Genomic DNA, 14,790 nt, shown 5'->3' with positions numbered 1-14,790 from the left:
ATCACTATAAAATATTATCACATCATAATTGAATTTTTTTAAAAATATAATGTCAATGGCTGTGTTAACTTTTTAATGATTGATTATCAGACTAAAACAAAAGATATGATTTTAAAAAAGTAATTGTGTGATCAAAAATGATAAAAATAATAATTAATGTATTAAACATGTAGTTTAACCTTGGTTTTCTTGAGTTAAACTTTGCACTTTTTAGATCAATGGCAAAGCAATGACTCTAGAACAGAAACATGAAACTTTGTCGGTTGTGTCCTGAGGCAAGGAACAATTATTCCGTTTCTTAAAAATAGTAATTTATTTAAGATAAATGTTACAGCAAATCCTTACAAATTTTCTTTTTCTCGACATGATCGCAATCGTTGTCGTTGTCGTTGTAGTAACAATAATGTGAATGCCCCCGTCACTTTCACTTCTCATTAGCCTCTTACCCTTTACCCTTTACCCTTTACCCTTTTCTTCATTCACTTTCTCTGTTTCATTTCCCTTTCCCCCCATTTTTATTCTAAACAGCTTAGGGTTTCTTTGGGTTTTCTTTTAATTTAAAATCCCAGATTTCATCATAATCCACTTCAGATTTTGGCCCTTTTTAAGGTACTCTCCTTTTCTCTCTTCATTTTGGTTCATGATTTTATGTGGGGAGGATATGGTTTGTGTTATTAGCTGATTAAAAGATAAGATGCGGAAATTTCTTATTTTTGAGTTTGGGTATATTTCATATTTTGGAGTGGTTTTCTTTTCTGGGTAATTGCTACTTTTGATGAGAAGTTCGAGGTATTTTTTTGAGTGAAGGGCAAAGGTTATCGTTTCCTTGTATGATGCTTTAGGACTTTGAAGTAGATTTGTTTTTACCAATGATTGATTACGAGGGTTGATTTGCTTATTATTGGGAACATAATCTTAGGTTTGAAAGTGTTGCTCATAATTATATACTCTTCACACTTGTAAGAGACTTCTTCAGAAATCCTTTCAGGTTTTGTTGCTATCAAAATAATGATACTTGTCTGCTCTGTTCTACAAAATTGCATAATCAACTGCAGCTAAAAGGAGAAAGGGGTATGAAAGAGGTCAACGATGTGCAAAAAAATGTGGAAAGACTAGCTTAGGTATATTCTACAAAAGGTGTGAAGATTGTATAATCAACTGCATTTTCTCTGTACTTCCAGTAATTCACTATGTGTTTTCTGTTGTAAAGCTTACCGATTGTCTTTCCCTTTGGGTGTGGGTGTTTGCATGTCCAGATATAAAATACCTTTTAGTAAATTTATGAGACATGTTCACTTTTAAACAATGGCATATCATTTCATCCTAAATTCGTGATGTTGACTATCATATTATTGTTTTTTTTCCTCCTCATCTTTGTTTGTTTAAGATCTATTTTAATTCAGTTTTCTTTCTTCCTCTGCATTGACCATAAGATTATATCGAGTTACTCATTACTTTGCTGAAATGGATGATTGCAGCCAGGAATAGCCGAGTTCTAAGGAATCCTATTGTTCAAGTTCAATTGGATTATTGGAGTCGAAAGTTTCTCAATTGCACTTTTGTTTCCCGTTATTATTCCTCCAAAGATGGGAATGTGACGTGCCTTCTGCTTCTGTTCGAGTCTTGGGTGGATAGCTGTGGGCTTCAATAATTTCTTGTTGACATTTGAATGTGCTCGAGTCCTGATAAGCATGTGGAGTTCCATACTTCCATGAAAATCTTAAAATAGACTACCGAACAACCTTATTGTGCAAACAGAAAATAGCTAATACGGGTGCACTTTGTTGTGTGGCCGCTGGGCCACATGGAACAAAATCACCCACAAGCAGAAGGGAAGGTTCCATGGATGGTAATGAACCACATTGGAGGACAAACTCTAGTTTTTCACCTCCTCCATTGAGAATATGGGATTGTAGGTTACATTCAAATGGTATGTCACATGGGTCCCATGCTGCTGGTATACATGGTTCATCACTGTCTTCAAATAGCACGAGTAGCAGAAGCAAGATAGGCAGTGAAGGGTACATCAATCATCACCATTCTGTTTCTGATGGCGCACTCTCTTATTCTGGCAGCCCACCTTATACTACTCAGTTGCCACGATGGACTTCACCTATTCAAAGGTTCAACCGAGAGGAGCTCCTTGCCTCTAATGTTGGAGGTATTGTTAGATTGATTTTTTTTATCAGCAAACATGGCATGCCTACCTGGCCTAACTTTGGTTCTTATCACATGCCACTTTTTCTGTTTTAATTGTGCTCAATTAGTTGCATGTCTTAATGCAGTTTCTTTTCTTTTTCTTTTATCTACTTAGCAGAATGCCCAATATCATGTACTTTCTATACGTCTATCGGAATTCATATAATCACAGCTAATTATCTTTTCTGAAATGAAGGGCTGACGAAATAAGTTCAGATTACCATAATTGTTTAATACTGGAACTAATTTGTGGCATAATATTGTAGATTCTTGAAAGTCTTTGCTTTCTTCAAGCCATAATATAAGGAACAATTCAATTGTTCATTACTGATTATTTTTTTATAAGAATTCATTACTGATTATTGATCAAGATTATCTTTACCTTCTGTCTCATGGTTTCTATTTTCGTATGTTTTGCCTTATCATACCAATTATTTTCCATATGGCTTGTTTTGTCATTTAGGGAGTTATTCAAGAATGTATAAGTGCGGAATTGGAAAACAATCCATGCTCCAAAATTAGAGGATGTATAAAATAGATTTCTCATTAGGATGATGTGGTAGAATTCATTTGAATTAATGCCTCGTTAGAACTATAACTACATGTCAAAATGCAAGAATGTCAGAATCTTTCAGATGTCCTCTATTAGTGATTACCTTTTTGGCATGGAGGAACCATCTGCGTTCTTTGCTGCAGAATTACCTCAGTTGACCGAATCCTACCTGGTAGTTCACTATAATGTATTTTGTTGCCGAGCTTCTGCTTGGCAGTGATGTTAGGCAGTAAAATGCTTATTTCAACTTATTGATTGGGGGGGATAGCCTGATTCATCCCTTTAGAGATAGTTGAGGCTATCCTGATTCAGTGCTTTGAATTGTTGCATAAATGTTTGTATCCGTGCGACATGTGAATTAATTAAAGGGTTTTACAAAACTGCAAAATGCTTATCATAATACGTTGACTATGCTGGTAAAACTTAAAAACATTATGAAATTGCCAAAGTGGTGGATGTTTCCAAAGCTGTCACTTGGAGTGTGAAGACGGATCTGTAATTCACAAAAATGTAGGATGTGAGGGATGTCAGAATAGCTTGTTTTATTTTTGCTAAATCGAATTTGTAGTTCTCTTTCTTTCCCTCTTTTAGAGGACTAACTATTTCCCTGAATTTCAATACCAATCAACCATAGGTTGCTATTTCCTTTGTCTTTTCATATTTCTGATTCAATTATAGTTTGTTTCGTTTGTATAAAATTTGTATTGTTTGCACTATCATATGTTTTATTTGTTAACGTAATTTTAATTATCAGGACCTGTCCCCAGACCTCTTGGTTCCCTCGCTCCACTGAGGTGACGTGTGTTTCAACTTGTTGGGTTTTGTAGCAGTTAAATAATTTATTTTTTTTCATTTATCATTTTCCTCTTTTTGTTCTTGCAGAGGCGATATGCCAATAAAACGACTACAGGATCCCCTAGCTTTGGATCCCCGTCTTCCCTCTCTGAGTCTGGTCACTTGGATTCCTCTGGCAGGCAGTCCTCATTTCCGAATCGCAACCATGCCAGTAAACGTTCTTACATGACAAAAGCTGTTTACCCACTAGTGTTTCGCAACCCTGTCTCGGATTCTGAAGGCTTCTGTGATGCTGACCTTAACAGCATTGGTAAGTTGATACCTAACGAGGAGCGCTTCTCACCATTTCACTGGCATGAAAACGGATCTAGTGTTGACCACAAGTTCCACAAAACATTTTCTGAACTTCAAAGGTCTGATGCATCCCCAGACCCAAGTGCTAGCTCTCGAAGAGAAGGTTTTAGGTGGAGCAGTGCTAGCAGTTATGATCTGGGGTTAGATGGAGAAAATTTTGACATTGCAGAGCATGTTGATTTGGACAACCTGAGGTCCCCTATTGGCCCTGCGGTAGACCACAAGTGTGGAGTATGTGGAAAAATTTTGTGGCACAAGTCTCCCTGGAGTTCGCAACGAATAATTAGAAGTGGTGACATGCCAACTGCTGGGATTTTACCCTGCAGCCATGTGTTCCATGCCGAATGCTTGGATCAAGTCACGCCAAAATCCCAGATTCATGATCCTCCGTGCCCATTGTGTCTCAAAACCATTGGACCTTTAGAAGAATCTGCATCAGTTTCAGAACCTTTGCAAGTGGCTTTAAGATCTTTACGAAGGAGCAGGGGTGCCATGATATCTGAAGGCCAGGAAGACGATGAATTCTCAAATCATATGAAGGAAAAATTAAGGAGAAACTGGCTTCGACCAGCCCCACGATGGAATGGCAATGGCAACGGCAACGGTTCTTCGATAAAAAACCATATCAAAAAACATTTCACATTTAAAGGAAAAGCAAGTAAAGATATATTTACCTCAAAGGTATTCCAGAGGATCGGCTCATCTTCTTCTAGCAAAGATGGCGCTCGACTACAAGAGTCTATTTCATAGTTCATGCAATTCACTTGCAAATGGATGGATTTAGTCACTTTCCAAACTCTCTGGCTACTTTCAAATATATTATGTTTTCCTATGGGGTTAGTAGCAAGAACATCTCGAATATCTTATTGCTTGCTCATTCACATTACGAGTTGCAAGCAAGTCTCCTAAGATTGTTTCTAATGTGTTGTTAAAAATGATCCATCTATGTGATTTACACTGCAACATACAGGTCTACTTTTCATGCTTAAATTGGAAAGTATTCCATTTTTGTTCTTTGTGCAAATATATGAATGGAGATGTTTGCTTTGAAAGTTAAATATTTGTTATTGTATGTTTGTTTAGTACTAATATACATTGGGGTCTAAGGCCAGCTATATGGCTTATAATATGGGGGCATGCCTCTGAAGCAAATAGTTGAATGACAAGCACCAGAACCCCTTTTAGTCCGTGATCCTTTAGAGAGTATTGAACTTACATATCATGGACTCCACCGGATGGCGATTCTCAGTGCATGCCAGTCTTTTGAGATGCTGCTGTTTGAATTATGCATCCACATGTTCTCTATTAAAGAATTATGTGCGCGCGGGGCCTCGAACTCGAAGTGGCCAATACAACAGTGGTGACCAGGAAAATCCCGGTGGAGCCTCCGTCATAGGGATCAGTGGCTTACACAAAACAAAATGTACTTTCTGGTATTCGTGTGGATTAGAGTTGATATGTAAGTTGCTAGTTGCTAGTCTCTATGAACTGTGTAAAGGGCATTCAAGTAGGCCTTTTAGGCTTTTCTTTTATATGTTATCCTATTGCTTGAACAAGTTGGCCATGTGATCCCATGTGCTAAGTTTGGTTCACAAAACTCTGTAACTTGAGTATGTGGCCTGCTTTGATTTGTTGTCATCATTCTTTGGGACTTTATATCTGGTTGTGGGATTTATTTTCTTCTTTATTTCGTGGCCACTTCAAACTACCATGATATGGTTGTTAGTATATGAAATATGAACAATTTTCTTCGTTGCTTTGGGAATTGATGAGTGAACTCGACTGTAAGCTCGCGAGCTTAAAATTATTAATATTAACTTGAACTCAAAATATAAAATTGAAGCTCGACTCGAAAGATCACAAACTTATATTTTTTTTACAAAATGCTCACGAGCTTAAAATTATTAAGATCAATTTGATCTCGAAAAAAATTGAAGTTAAACTCGAGCTCGAAAAAAATTTACACTTGAAAAATTCTCAGGCCTAGTTCGATTGAAGCTCAAACTTGATTTCGAACCTTAAATACATAAAAGCCTTATATTGTATTAAAAAACATATAAATGTTAATATTATTAATAATTTAATTAAAAATAAAATTTTAATATATTATTTATTTCGAGTAGCTTGCGAGCTTTTCGAGCTAGGTATCAAATAGTTCGAGTCGAGTTCGAGCTTGAACTCAAGTCTATTTGATTCGAGTGTTAATTAAACTTTAATTGAGTCAAACTCGAGTAGCTCATAATCTGTCTCGTCTCATGAGTGATGACCGAGAAAGAAATATAATAAAAGAAATTTTCAATTTTATCGTTTCTTTTAGGAAAGGCAATCTATTAGGCACTGCGAAGATGATTAAAAGTAAAGAGATAAATTCCTTTTACTGAGGTGGACGGTAAGCCACATGCACAACACTTTGATTATTTCTTTTCGTAGCCTATATTCGATAGCTTAAGCATATAGTTTGATTCTTTATTCTAATTTGTTTCATCTAATCTTAACGTAGGACCGAAAGGGGAATCGGAGATCACCGATGATGAACTTCGATCGACATCATTAAGAGGTTTCTCTTCTGCATTCTTTTCGACAGATACTTACCAATATGGCAATTCTTAAACTATAAGCTGCACAAGAAGCTGATGACATTAGACCAGACTGACCAGTACCACAAAAAGAACCTTATCTGAGGATAACTCTACTTTTTTGGTTCCAGTGTAACATCATGAAATCATTTAGTCGTCACCATGGTCGTGTATCCTTTTTATCTTCCTAACTTTCATGGTACTCAATCACTTCTCTGATAAATTTCTTTCAAATATCTTTAACCCTTTTGCCATAAGATTCACATCCTAGAAAGATTCTTGAGGTTCTTTAAGTATGGGCCAGGAACATGCATAGAAAACATAGTAAAAAGTAATTTACAAAATGTTGAGGACTTCAATCGGTGCAAATAGCCTTTTAGTCTACTTCTTTTCAGGTTCATAAAGAAATGTCAACAAGAACATGGGTCCAAGCCATTTGAGCATCCTTTTTCAGGGTTACACTTTATTTTCCACTCTTTCATATGAAGTGTGCAAAAGTAACACACTGATATCATTGCAAATGTCATTCAAAAGATAAGGGTGGCAATGCACTAACCAAACGATCTAAGTCGTTAAGAGATTGTTGTTATCCCTCGAGGTCCCGGATTCGAGCACCGTGTATGCAGGGGTATAAACATTCATTGTCAAATGGTAGAGAGTTTTGAACAAGATAAGGGTGCTAATTATCCGTTTTCAAATATGAAATAAAAAACTCCATGAACCTTGGTAGCGTCTATATTTACATCAGCTTCCCCTAGTGACACACATCTATAAATACAACTTAGTCCCCTCAGCTCTTCCTTACCTTATTTCTCATTGACTCTTAGTTAACTCTTGCCTTTGTAAGGAACAAGAACATCATCTCTCTTATATAAACTTATCAGATACTTTCTATATCTTCTGTTCATGTTCAAATTCTGATATTTGAATGTCAATTGGTTTTGCAGAAAATGGATTTTCTTGGAATTTTTATTGTATCTTCTCTTGCCATGTTGAAGACAACTCATGGACTTGGAGGCGGATGGTCCAATGCTCACGCTACCTTCTACGGAGGCGGCGATGCATCCGGAACAATGGGTAAGAACTAAGCAGACACAAAATGTATAATCACCATCTCTCCCTTTCCATGATTCCTTTCTCAGTTACTTTTTCCGTATGCTGTAGGTGGAGCATGTGGCTATGGGAATCTTTACGGCCAAGGTTATGGCACAAACACCGCTGCATTGAGCACTGCTCTATTCAACAAAGGGCTTACTTGTGGGGCGTGCTTCGAGATCAAGTGTGTTAGTGACAATAGATGGTGTCTCCCGGGCTCCATTATAGTAACAGCAACGAACTTCTGCCCTCCATACAACGCTCTCCAGAATAATGCAGGCGGCTGGTGTAACCCTCCGCTACGACATTTCGATCTTTCACAACCTGTTTTCCAACATATAGCTCACTATAAAGCTGGAATAGTTCCTGTTGCATACAGAAGGTAAAACACAAAAAACTAGTGTACAACATAGTCATGTCAACTAATTTCTAAAGCAAATCAACACAACTAAGTTATCATTTTGTTTGCAGGGTTGCTTGTAAGAAATCCGGTGGGATAAGGTTTACCATAAATGGACATCCATACTTCAACCTTGTGCTGATAACCAATGTCGGAGGTGCCGGAGATGTGGTGTCCGTCTCCATTAAAGGGTCTAAAACCGGTTGGCAAGTGATGTCTCGCAATTGGGGCCAAAACTGGCAAAGCAATGCCTACATGAATGGTCAAGCACTCTCTTTCAAGGTCACAACGAGCGATGGCCGCACGGTCATCTCCGATAACGTGGCTCCTACGAATTGGGTGTTCGGCCAAACTTTCACAGGAGGGCAATTCTAATAGTTCCCATCTTCACCTTCAAAACTAACCAAAAAACAGATGAAAAATTGGAGTCATTTCATCCCAAACATGACCAAGCCCCTAAGGCTACAAGCAACCATTAACCAAATAGTTTTAGTTTAATAGTTAGTTATATCTGATATAAGCTATAGGTTTGTAATACAGTGACAAAATCATGGGGTGCTTTTACAAATGCCCTGAATGCTGCCATTGTGTGTGTGTTTTTTATTTCACCATTCTTTCCCTGGGGCTGAATGCATTGTTGTGGAATTTGATGCGAAGATGCACCAAAAAGCGATAAAGTTGGTTTGAAATTGGTCTCTATGGGGCATAGAGACCTGTCTAAATAATGTTTAAAGAGCAAGTCTTTATTAGCATTTCCTGCCAGGTTTGCATGTTTGATGTGATCTTTTGGAGTGGAATCTGCTCTGAAGAGACATCATTTGTATTGAATTGCATAAGATTTACGTTTGCCAATAATGATATAGCCTGCATTTTCTGTGAAGCTCAGTTGGTTAGTGTATATTGTCAACCTTTACAAATCAATCTTAATCCTGGTATTTGATTAATATTGAAATTATTAATCTACAATACAACACTTTTAATCTTGGTAATTATGAATATAGTCGATTTTTAAGAAGCGAAATAGATTATAAGGTGGTTACTTGTGGCCAGGGTCGGTTCTGACTTTTTCTTGGCCCGGGGCAAAATTAGAAAAATGAGCCCTAATTTAAAAGAATATTAAAAAATATGCAATATAAAATTTTAATTAATTTTTTATTAAATTAAATAAATATTAATTCATTACAATATTAAAAATGTCAAAAACATATTTAAGAATATAAATACTTATAAAAAAACATTGACTTCGAGCATTTCTTGATGCAGAATCATTGATGATAGTGTCAACATCAATGCTTTCCAACATATTTTTCTCAATATATAACATAGCTAGTCCATTCAATCTTTCTTGTGACATTGTTGACCTCAAGTAACTCTTCAATAATTTCAGCTTTGAAAAACTTCTTTCTGCGGATGCTACCGTTACCGGCATTGTTAATAAGATTCGATAAGCAATTGAAACATTAGGATAACAATCTCTAGCTTTAACAAACTCAAGAACTTCAAGCACTTACATGAATACATTTGGCAAAGTCAATTGCAACACTTTCATTTCAGAAAAAAAATCATCTGCATCAACATTCGACAAATTATTATGAGAAAAAATAATCTTAAAATTATCATAACATTCTTTTAATTTATTGTCGTCCAATGACTTCAACCTTGTATAATTAATTAAAAATCCAAAATAATTTTCAAAAATCTTTAACTGCTCAAATATATCTTTCAAAGAAGTGATTGCCATATCAACAATAACAAAAAAATAATTAACTTTAAAAGACTCATCTGCTGATTGCATTTCTTCATCATGGTCATTCTCATCAAATTATATTTTTCTAAAAATACGATGCTTAGTCGGAAAAATTGGCTCTATGTTCATATCTAATGCAAGAAATAAGTTAATTTTACTCAATGTTCACCTATCATTTATAGGAAATAAAAAGTAACTGTTATAAACATTATGATTAACCCAGAAATAGACGTTAGGATGAGAACAATAAGTCAATAAAAAATAAGTTTATGGGCCCTGCTTTTAATTTAATTTATTAATATTTATGGGATGCTTTTAATTTAATATATTAATATAGTTTTTAACATTACTTATGATGAGAACGATAAGCTAAGAAATAAGTTTATGGGTCATGCTTTTAATTTAATTTATTAATATTTATGGGTCCTGCTTTTAATTTAATATATTAATATAGTTTTTAACGTTATATGACTATGAGAACAATAAGAAATAAGTTTATAGGCCCTCTTACATTAATTAAGAAATTAATATATTAATATTTATGGGTCCGTTTTTAATTTAGTTTATTAAAAAAAAGATAAATTAATATAAATTAAAATTATGGGCTCTGAGTGGGCGCCCCTCTTTCCCCTGCCCAGAACTTACCCTTCTTGTGGCCCATTTTTATTATATTTGAATCTTGTAGGTTCGTTATGGCCTATTTTTATTATATTTCAAAAAAAAAATCTGAATTTATTGAGTGGCTTTAGTGGTTGAAGGAATTGTTGTTCTCCCTTGAAATTTTAGACTCAAACATTTATATTTGTAGGATGTGTATGAATTGTCAATAATTAAGAAATATCAGCATTCAAAATTATATAACTTCTCAGTCTTCGTCGTACTGGATCTCCCAACAGTTCATTAATAATTGGTCTTCGCCCAAATTTCTTTACGTGTTCCCCAAAAGCTCATATCCCCTGGCGTAAATCCTCAAGTCAACTACAACACATAGAAAAAACTTTTGGCAGACAAGTCCTCTTACAGGCTCATGTGATGCACCATAACAAAATTTAAAGTCTGATTATTAGATCTACCTTGCTTGTAGACTTATAAATAACCATGATTACAACACCTTAATCCGATCCGATCTAAAACCCGCTAGAGCAAAACGTTACACTAAACCACCTACGTGGCTAACCATTCTTTTGAAATACTTTAATCATATTCATCTTTTAAAACATAGTTTAAAGACATAAATATAGTAAGTTTGCAAAAGTGGGGAACTCCCAATAATGTATCCCAAAATAGTTATAGTGATAAATACATCAAAATAGAGTTATGAATCAAATACAAATAAGGTCAAAGAATAATATATGACCACTAAAAATATCGAAGACTCACTATGCTGCTAGTTAACTTGAAACATGAAACGACAATAAATTCTTCGACAATCCTCTTAAAAATGTGCGCATAGAAATATATTCCGAATGATAAGTTCAAAAACTTAGTGCCACATAAATAATTCTACCATACTACATACATTCATCACATGGGCATGCTAACATGTATAGTCATAAGCACACAAAAACATTAAACACACAAACTTGGGTAGGCATCATGGTGTAGTGGAGGGTCACTTACCATCTCGGGACTCACACCTTCCTAGCCTACCCAAGATATTTCCTGCACGATACCTAGGGTGACCTATGGTGAGATATGAGGTCACAAAACATTGAAAACACACTTGACTAGCTTTATTCTTTGTGAGTATTTGACACAAGTCGTTTTAATGTCAAATAAATTTCTTAATCTCAAAAGATATAAAATAGAATAGTAAAAAGATTATAAGGGTCGATCCACAGGGACTTTGGAGCTGTTGATTTAGATGGTTTTGATATTGATCTGGGCGAAAAATTAGAAGTAAAAAATAAGGGGGTTTTGTTTGAAAGATTAAGAAGAAAATAAAGGTTTAATCTAATGAAGTTTAAAGAAAATGATTGAGATAAAAAAATCTAATAATAAAAACAGCCTTAGGCTTTCGCTTTTGCCTCAAATTCCGTCGATCATTGAATAAGATTTTAGCTTCAGATTCATGTTGGTTACAGTCTACAAGGCCCAACCCCTGTAACTTGTTTTTTTCTCTGGTAAACCGATAATCCAAAATCAATATTTGAATTTCAGCCCTTTTGTGGACTAATCGCGACAATCGTTGTTAGTGCCAACTCAATTGAAAGATCTGGAGAAATCCGATCTATGTTGTCTCAATAAGAATCGAATTTGATTTCAATTTTCTTTAGCAGACCGCTGCTAAGTGTGTTCACAGGAAGTCGAATGTGTTATAAGTCAATCCTTCCTCCCAACTTTAAATCGAAACAATAATCAAAACAACCAGCCTTTTCTTAAATGAAAGCGTTTTGATTTTAAAAGGATGACTGATTGTCAATCATTGATTCCAGAAAATTGATAATGTAACCCGAAGAGTTTTACTTGTTTTTCAATTCTCACAATCGGAATTGAGTCATCGCTTAAGCATTTGGCTTATTGAAAAATTAGATGAGTATGATTTAAAAGAAAATAATTTGAAAAATAAAAGAAAAGTGAAATGAAAGAAAATAAGAATTTTTATAAAGCTAAAGAAAGAAAAGAACAGAAGCTAAATTGAAGAACGAGACATATTTTAAAGCTTGCTCCAATGGGGTATTTATAGCTTCCTAAAACCCTAACAATGTAACAAAAATGACAATAAATAATTATTGGAAATTGTTTGAATTAAATCTAAAAATAAAGATAATTCCAAATTTGAATTTTGAATTTGCGACTGAGTCTCCTATCCTCACAAAACTGCTGATTGGACTTTCTAAAGTTACTGACTAGATGACACATCATATGTAGTCATGCCCACTAAATCGGCCTTGATTCCAGAAAATATAAAAAAAAACTACAGAATCACGTCATTTAAGTGTCATTTCTGAATCCAACATCCTACCCAAAAAAACAAGTGAAATGTCCAAATCAGCAACAAAAATCGATAATCAATGAGTAATTAACAATAAAATAAAAACTATTTAAAGCACTAATCAGTATTCGAGACACATTCACCCAACTAGCAATTTAAGTGTCTCGCACTAATTTGGATATATTCAAATATTTTCTAACAAACAAGACGATTGTCGTGTACTTACAAGTAACTCGAATATCCTCATTTTTTTAACCTCAAACAAAGCTAAAGCTGCTGATGAGCTTCTGACAAAACAACAAGCCGAGATAGAGAAAAGGCTATGGATTTCATACCTAGTTTTATGTATTAGATTGCAATTATATGCTCCTCAATTACGATATATATATAATTTAAATTATATATATATATATATATATATATATTTAATTTTTCTGTTTTCAAAAATATATTTTTTAAGCTTAAAAGATTATTTTTGTCCATATAGTAAACATAATTTATCATTTTTGTCTGATATTTTCGTATTAAGTTAGTTCGGGAAGTTATTTAATTGTATCACATTAAACTTTAAACTTTAATCCTAAATTCTAAACTCTGAATCCTAATTTAAAACAATAATTATAAATCCTAACTCCTAAACTCTAACCTAACTTAAAACCCTAAACAATAGTAAATATTTTAAACATTTATGCGATTAAATAATTTCGAGAGCTAAATTGATTTAAAATATCATAGGAACAAAAATGTAAATTATATCTACTACAGAGACGAAAGTAACCCTTAAACTTTTTTTTTACAATTTAGTCTCTTAATTTTATATAATTTATTAACTTCTTCTTTAGTTTTTAATTTCTTTTGATCAAATTTGAACATGTTCAAATATTACGTAAATCTAACTAGTCTCTTTAATAACAAATTTTTTATTTCGTGATATAGTCTCTGAATTTTTTATTTTATTTAGTTTAGTCCTTTAATTACAACATTTTATCAATTTTTTCCTTCTATTAATTTATTATTTCTTTTATACTCTCATTAATATCTTGTCCTCAAATTCCTTTTTAAAATAACATCATAAATATATTATATAATTTTAGATGATATTTTAGTCAAACAATCTATAAAAGAAAAATAATCAAATGGACCTAATGTAATTGAGACATCTATTGTACATTGCGAATTTTTCAGACTTACAAAAAGCAATATATAAGTTGAGCACGGCTTTAGGTGGGTCGAAAAGGATACCATAAGTTTCCATTTTCTGCGTATAAAGAAATGGTTCAGGCTAGAATATGAAACTGATATTGCAAGATGCTCTAAGCCCCAAGTTATACAACCAATTTAACACATTTATGGAGAGGATTGGCATACCTTATGCATTACCCAAGCGCCTCGTGCCTCTAAAGCCAACAGTAATTGCCAAGCATAACACCATCAGAAGCCAGTTAATCTCAGGAATGTAGATCTGACCGTGGATTTTGGACGATGTGTGGACTATTTTGACCTTCGGGAAGCATCCAAGGGAAGATCACTGTTTGATTATCAAGAATGTTCCAGTTATGGTAGCTTGGCTTCCCACTACTGCAGCAAGTATGGCTATAACCAAAACTGGCCATCTTAATGCATCCTCATACAGGCTGTCCAACATAAACTTGTCGAATCCTCCGCCCTTTCAATCAAATGCCAAATTAAAATAGTATCGGTGAGATATACATACATGAACATGTTATGTTACCTATGTATGAATGAACGGACATCACATCACATGTATGTAATACCATTTTGTAAGTTGCAGTGGCATTATCATTCGAGCTTGGAGCAGTGGCAAGTGCCAATTCCCAGCCTGTAGTGCCATGAAAACATAAACACAAATTGACATGCAAAAGGTTCAAACTTATTTTATGTGGTTAAAACAAGTAGAAAGCCGGTTTATTGATGTTTCATGGTGTAAAGTATTGAACTACTGAAGATGACTCAAACTCGCCAACAGGAACAATAGTCAATGCCAAGGAATTCTTCTCATCTAATTTTGATGCAACCGGGACAGGATTGTATAAACCCTGATAAGAAAAAGAAAAACTCATAATGACACTGCAAAAGTTGCAGATGAAACCATAAAAAGAGACTACTACATTACCA

General features: G+C 34.4%; 2 protein-coding genes across 2 annotated transcripts; both read left to right on the top strand.

The window, feature by feature from the left end:
- The first annotated feature begins 511 nt into the window (after positions 1 to 511).
- Positions 512 to 4,953, top strand: LOC120213042. Its single transcript, XM_039211190.1, has 4 exons — positions 512 to 609; positions 1,479 to 2,171; positions 3,510 to 3,546; positions 3,635 to 4,953. Exons 2-4 carry the CDS (start codon positions 1,843 to 1,845, stop codon positions 4,649 to 4,651), a joined length of 1,383 nt encoding a protein of 460 aa, XP_039067121.1. The 5' UTR covers positions 512 to 609; positions 1,479 to 1,842; the 3' UTR covers positions 4,652 to 4,953.
- A 2,422-nt stretch (positions 4,954 to 7,375) lies between these two features.
- On the top strand, positions 7,376 to 8,506 carry LOC120213031 (expansin-A15-like). The gene is made up of 3 exons (XM_039211184.1): positions 7,376 to 7,554; positions 7,642 to 7,954; positions 8,044 to 8,506. The coding sequence occupies exons 1-3, from the start codon at positions 7,428 to 7,430 to the stop codon at positions 8,345 to 8,347; spliced, it is 744 nt and encodes a 247-aa protein (XP_039067115.1). The 5' UTR covers positions 7,376 to 7,427; the 3' UTR covers positions 8,348 to 8,506.
- Positions 8,507 to 14,790: the final 6,284 nt, after the last annotated feature.

Source organism: Hibiscus syriacus, unplaced genomic scaffold, assembly GCF_006381635.1.
Source record: "Hibiscus syriacus cultivar Baekdansim isolate YM2019G1 unplaced genomic scaffold, ASM638163v2 tig00000738_pilon, whole genome shotgun sequence".
Lineage (NCBI taxonomy): Eukaryota > Viridiplantae > Streptophyta > Magnoliopsida > Malvales > Malvaceae > Hibiscus > Hibiscus syriacus.
This window is presented reverse-complemented; position numbering and strand designations above follow the sequence as displayed.